General features: G+C 33.9%; 1 protein-coding gene across 1 annotated transcript; it reads right to left on the reverse strand.

Moving 5' to 3' along the window:
* Nucleotides 1–6173: 6173 nt before the first annotated feature.
* Nucleotides 6174–6797, reverse strand: LOC113227654 (histone-lysine N-methyltransferase SETMAR-like). Its single transcript, XM_026460616.1, has one exon. It carries the CDS (start codon nt 6795–6797, stop codon nt 6174–6176), a length of 624 nt encoding a protein of 207 aa, XP_026316401.1.
* Nucleotides 6798–7026: the final 229 nt, after the last annotated feature.

Here is a 7026-nt window from a genome sequence, read left to right on the forward strand (position 1 = left end):
ATATTTTAATTGACATTGTATATAATAACTTCAATTTTTCATTATTATTTATTACTCCCATTTAACCTTAAAAGTAAACAATACGTTCGATGTCATAAGGCTACGTTCCGATTTCTTCTTCAAGTGTCAAAGCAAAAATTGTCAAACACATACGAAGTGAAAACATAAATAGAATTCATATCTCTAAATAATATATTATGATTGATATAATACGCGAGTATGATCTAGAATTTGGTACGGGTTCGGTATATGAACTGAATATACAATAAGTTACAATTTTTCTTAAGTAACTTCACTTTAATTAGCTACGTGATGTAGCGCGAAAATTGACTGACTTCCACTATGACTTCAATTCTATAAGTTACGATGTGTATATGTTGTTAGTGTATTTTGTCCATCCTCTAATGTTGTTAGGTACTTTTTTTACTTTTTGCCATTCAGACAATAATGCATTATCACGAATGCTGCAAGAATGTTATATAAAAGTTGCGATTAAATTTCATCACCATCACCATCAAAGCCATGAATAAATTATCAATCGTAGTTTTTTTATTGATGTGGAATTTGCATAATGTGATAGTGTTATGCAAATTCCACATCAGTTAATTTAAGTGCCTGCAAATGTACTTGAATATAACTAATCGATCTTATTTCCTATAATATACAACACTGTATGTATGAATATAGAATAGAATAGAATAGAATAGACATTTATTGCGACGCCACAACACATGATACAAAAAAAAATGAATTATAACATAGTACGATGAACATTAAAATTAAAAATAATAACAGTAATAATAATTAATAAACAAAATAGACATACGTAAAACAAACAAATGAAAAAAGAAAACATTAAAATTATCAAAACAAACAAAAAAGGAAAAAAAGAAAAAAAAACAAAAGCAAAATAACAACAAATTGTTCAGTCATTTGTGCAGTCGTGGCGTACGCAAAAGGACTACATTCAGCTTTTACCACAGCCAGAATTGACTGTGGAGCTGGTTTTCAATGAGCCCTGAATATAAATACTTTATTGTATGTACGACAAAACAATTTCAAATGTTAATGTAAAAACGAGCTTATTCCATAAAGGTATTTCTTCCAAGTACCCTAAACACTCATTTTAATCACGTTGAGCCTGTTTTGCACCATTAAAAAAAATGATTTGCAGTAAACTTTCGTTAAGACGTAAATTATATGGTCACAGAAACGAATTAATAAGTTTAACTTACAAGACACTGGTGTACTATGGTAGAATTGGTAACATGCTATAGGACCTTCATATAAAGACTAACGTTAACTTCAGCTACTTTAATGTGTAAACATTGTAAATTATTGCCGTAACCGCGATATATTCTACAATAAACTTCTCTAATCAAGAAATCCGTTATTAAACAAGAAGAAAGGTGACGAATAGTAAAGAAAGAAACAGTCTATTAATTATTTGTTTTTTCTTACTTTTTACAAAATCACAATTTTTGCTGTTGTTACAGTTGTCATCATGAAACAAATATATCGATGTCATATCTATGTAATTAAAAAAAAATTATTTCGTTAATTTCTTTCTGTTCCATCGATTTTGGGACGACGCGACGCGACATAGTAATAACCTGGTGAAGGTTATTACTATGACCTTAAACCGTTCGATGTTTCTTACGTCAAACATATGAATAAATTTAGTGATTCCGAGATACTGTAATACGACGGACAGACTAATTAAAAAGTCAATTGAGAAACTGATCTAAAACTAGCTTTAAATATAATGTATTAAATTGAAGCGCCGCAAACAAAGCTTTCATGGCATACACACAAATTGCATAATGGTGCGAAAGGAATAAAATAAAATTGAAATTTCATGCATACAATTCAATTTTGCAGATTTTGAAGAAACCAAAATTTTGGAATTCTATCAGTGATCTAAAATAATTGAGAGCCAAGGTCACTACATTAAATCTATGGTAAATTTAGCCCAAAATCTAAAAATTGAAGCTATTCAATTTTTAAATGTTGCGCCGGCAAAGGCACAGTACTTTAAATAAGAAAAAGAAAGACAGAAAGACTGCTGCACCTCGGAAGGAAAACGACATGCCGCCGAGTAACAACGCAGCGCAGTCAGTTATGCATCGAGGTGACGCTTGCTCTTTCGTACTTATGTCAACATTGTCGCGACAGTTGACTTGTGAGATAACCCCTTAAACTATTTTTGCATCCATTAAGGTTAACCTTTAAATTGCCCTTACACTGCCTGCAAGGCAGTCCGCCGCGCAGACAGGAGACTGCTCACACACTATCCTGCGTATGGCCCACGTATAGAATCTTGCAGGACGCATTGCAGGGTGGCCTGCACGCTGCGACTACACTCATAATCCCGCATTACGTGGCGGACGAGTAGACGGACTGCAATGCAGGGCAATGAATGCAATGCCCCCTTATAGGTCAAGCTGCCAACTGCTATTTTTTTAATTTTGTTTGTAAACATAACAGGTGTGCAGTGCCAAAAACATGCTTGGCATAAAGCGAGTTTTAGGGTGGTATTCCAGAACTCTACTCAATGCTCAAGTCAAAATCTGAGTATGATTTCAAGCACTGGAAATACGACCCTAATGGCAAGGACTTGAGTATGATTTCTAGCGCTTTGAATCATACTCAAGTCCTGACTTGAGCATTGAGTAGAGTTCTGGAACACGACTCTAAGGGTCGTATTCTAGAACTCTACTCAATGCTCAAGTCAGGATTTGAGCAGACTTGAGTATGATTTCAAGCACTGAAAATACGACCCTAATGGCAAGGACTTGAGTATGATTTCTAGTGCTTTGAATCATACTCAAGTCCTGATTTGTATTCAGTGTGCCTTTAATTTAATTGATTTCTGTGGTCGACATTTTGAATGCATCCAATCAAATTTGTCTATGAACTGTGTTTGGTTGTGGTATGTATAGGTTGTAGCCTTTGCGGATGGAAAAAAAAGGAAGATCGCAGTCTAATTTAATCTATGGACGCTATCCGTTGATAGTGTTGGCAATTTACGAGGTATTCCCTACATTGTGGGGAATTTCAATTCGATTGGGTATTTCGTGGGGATTGGCGCTATGTGTGAAAAATTGTACACATAACATTTTACCATTTTATTAAAATATCGATTGCTGATACATCGCTATTTTGATGATAACTGATAAAAACACTATTTAGGAAATGAAACTATTTTTCCGGATTTAAATCGTGTATATTCTCGGTTTGTTTGAAAAAACAAATATACGCGATTTAAATCCGGAAAAATAGTTTCATTTCCTATATTTTTATTAACATTTTGGTATTCTCGAAGGGTTTAGTTGAAAGTATCGTGAGATAGCCTCAAAATATTTATAGAACAGTTAGATTTCATCTTTATTATTACGATCATTGAGAAATTACATGCTCTTATATGCCCTTTATCAATATATCAGCACTTTAGTATCAGTCATCATTAATGATACTTTTTATACTTTTGATCATTGCATTTTAACTCTATTTTAAATTTGTTTTAGAGTCACCTGGAGGCTCAAACTTAAGAGTAACAAGGCAAAGTCTGTTCGATAAAATGCAACGGCAGAATTTACCAACGTTTGAAGAAAAAAGTAAATATTTATCAACAGCCCTTTTACCGCCTAATATTTATTCCGAAGTTACTATTTTAATTTTACTTGTAATTGTAATTGTTTGTAAAATAAAGAAATTGTTTTCTTTTATTTGTTAACTACCACAAACCACTTGTTTTATTTTTAAAATATGATAAAAGTTCCCATACTATAATAAAAGTCACATAAATAGTTTTTACTGTTACTGAAATGAGACAAACCTTATTAATATAAGGTTTAATTAATAAACAAAATATACATTGCAGATGTACGAAATAATAGAAATGAGATAAAATGTTTTTTTTTTTACATTTTGAGTTTCCTAATTGTTCGGTACATTTTTAAGCTGTGGATTTATAGCCATAATAATATTATGAAATTAATATTGAGAAAATAAATATTACTAGACGTGGGAATTAGTGGGGAGTATAAACTTCGCTCTCCCTATATTTGGTGATTTTAACTTTGATTTTTGGGGATGTTGAATAATGAGAATTGGCAAATGGCATGAACATTTGTCACTGTCAAGTCGATTCACAGTTTTTGGTTTTGGCGAAAACTCACAGGACATTGGCGAAACCGCCATTTTTTGTATAATTTTTATAATAATACTAAACTAGTGTACATAGTTATTTTTACTTGACATTGGCAAAATCATTGATTATTTCGATGGGGCCCATAACATTTAAAAGAAGAAGAATAAGTGTTCGTTTTGTGCATTGTTAGTTATTTGCTTATGATTAATGATTAGATTCTCTTTTTGTTGACTTGTTTTGTTTCTAGTTATTTTCAGTCGTTGTTGGGTCGACTTCCATTGTCTGTATATTGTCTGTTGTTGTCTGTATATGTTTGTAGTATATATTCTCTGTGTCAACATTGTGGTTACAAAACATCTACTAAAATTGTCGTTGTGTCAGCTGCTTGCCTCGTGGTTTTATTTAATTCTAGATATTTGTCCAACACCTCAAACCTTAATGGTCGCTATGGATGTTAAAGTGAAGTCATCAACGCGCTGTAATGTAGTTTGCATTTTGCAATCTGCACTACAGCGCGTTACGGTATCCATTCTAAATGCTTAAATGACGTCGGTAAAATAAGCTCCAAACTCCAAAAGTCCCTTAAGTTATATTTTATTTTTATTCAATTGATACAATATGTATGTATGCAGTTTCGTTTTCACCAAAAAAACGGAGTTCGCCTATATACTTTATAAATATATTTGTGGTTTTTAATTATTACAGGGTACACAAGTAAGCCTAATGTAAACAATGTACTTAATTATATATAAATGTAAATATAAAATTTTCTTTGGCTTTGTCAAATTAAAACATGGTAAGGTGGTAATCAGTGAAGTGCCTGAAGTTAGAAACCCTACTGCTCATATGTCTATACATGAAGCATTTTCGAAAACAAAAAATATTCAACAGACATATTTATCTTTATGAACATAAGAAGCAAATAGAAGGAATTTCTAATATGGTAATAGTTAAATTCTTCTTATCAGTAAAATCAGCAGAACAAAAAAATAACCTATTAATGGAAAAAACAGTGAAGTATTGACTTACATGAGCAAAAAGAACAATCTTTGAATACAGTAAAAGTTAACCTTAAGACAAAAATCAACAGATACAAACATTATCATAGACATGTAAAACCATGTTTTAGCTATTTGAATGTCTTGGTAAAAGTTTTTTTAACCCTTAACCAGGCCCAAGAGAACTACACAACTTACATAACTTTCAACTATTGATTCTATATACTATTATAATTGTTATGGCATACGAACAAAGAAAATTGGAAAATGACTTGGAAAATTAAAGGAAAAACACGTGGGACAACATATTCCCATTGCCTGGAAAGAAATTAAAAAAACTAAGTGCGACTACTTAATATTTGAACATAATTTTCTTGGATTTTTTTCTTGTTAGGTTAATAATTGACTCAAAATGCAGGGGGTACTTCGCTGAGATAGGGCGGGGTATTATAAATATATCATGTACTGTAATGAAAGTGGTTTTATTTTGAGGACTATTTTACTTTCAAATATATAAAAAAAGTAATGAAAGTGTTTTTGGTAAACATTCATCGATCAACATTGTTGTTCCGAGGTTTAGTGAAAATGTATCATGCAGGGGTACACACAAAGGGTCACCTTACATATTTGGCACATGTACTTCGAACGGGTATCCTTCTGTCTCGTACTACAGAATCTGCACCTCTTTCTAGTGGTCATGGGTTCCAAGTAATGCTGCCCTTTGTAACCCAGTCTTAATTCATCTGGGACGCCAAACACTCCTCCTTTTTTAATTTTCCAAATTATTGGGTTGTCTTTTTGAATATTTATGTACTCAGACTTTAATTTTCTGGCCAAACGCAAACGAAAATCTCGATGTATGTTTTTCCTTGTTTCATTTTCATGTTGATATATGATACGAGGGGTGATCCAAAAGTTATGATAATCAATAATAAACACAATGAATATAATAAAAAAATAAATTTATTTCTCAACATAGTCTCCTAGCAAGTCTATACATTTAGTCCATCTCTTTTCTAAACCTAAAATTCCCTTAGAAAAAAATCTTTATCTTGACTCTCAAAAAAGTCCTCAACCGCGGCCATCACGTCGCTATCATCGTCAAATTTCTTGCCTCGGAGGTGTTCCTCGAGTCGTGGAAAGAGATAGAAGTCACTGGGGGCTAGATCTGGTGAATAGGGGGGGTGTTCCACAAGTTCAAAGCCCGCTTCCTGAATGGCAGCCATGGCGATTGCAGCTTTGTGAACCGGTGCGTTGTCTTGATGGAACAGCACGCCAGCCCGCAGTTTGCCTCGCCCTTTCTCCTTAATAGCCTCCCGCAATCTTCTTATTTGTTCTGCATAGTAGGAGCCTGTAATAGTGGCCCCCTTTTCCAAGTAGCCCACCTTGATTATTCCTTCAGCGTCCCAAAAAACAGACGCCATAACCTTCCCTGCTGAGCTTGACACTTTGAATTTCTTCGGCGTCGGTTCATCGGATCGTTTCCATGTCATCGATTGTTGTTTTGTTTCAGGATCAAAATGGTGGATCCAGGTCTCGTCCATGGTCACAAAACGTGACAAAAAATTATCCGTGTCTGCCTGGAACTTTTCGAGATTTGCTCTTGACATGTCGACTCGTTTCTTCTTTTGCTCGTCGTTTAACATTTTCGGTACCCAACGCGCGGTGACCTTTCTCATATGCAATTCGTTCGCAAGGATTCTTTGAATGCTGCCATATGAGATCCCTGTGACCTCAGCAACATGCCTGATAGTCACTCATCGATCTTCCAATACAACTTCTTCAACTTTTTTCACATTTTCTGCAATGGGCGTCCTTCGCGGTGTTCGTCTTTCGTCGATGTTCTTCCCAGATTAAACTCCTTAGCCCAGCGTG

The sequence above is a fragment of the Hyposmocoma kahamanoa genome, unplaced genomic scaffold (genome assembly GCF_003589595.1).
Source record: "Hyposmocoma kahamanoa isolate Upper Pololo Valley unplaced genomic scaffold, ASM358959v1 212, whole genome shotgun sequence".
Classification (NCBI taxonomy): domain Eukaryota; kingdom Metazoa; phylum Arthropoda; class Insecta; order Lepidoptera; family Cosmopterigidae; genus Hyposmocoma; species Hyposmocoma kahamanoa.

Bases quoted from the DNA above. Each gene is read 5' to 3' on its own strand.
- LOC113227654 (XM_026460616.1), bottom strand. From the start codon at position 6,797: ATGTTAAACGACGAGCAAAAGAAGAAACGAGTCGACATGTCAAGAGCA.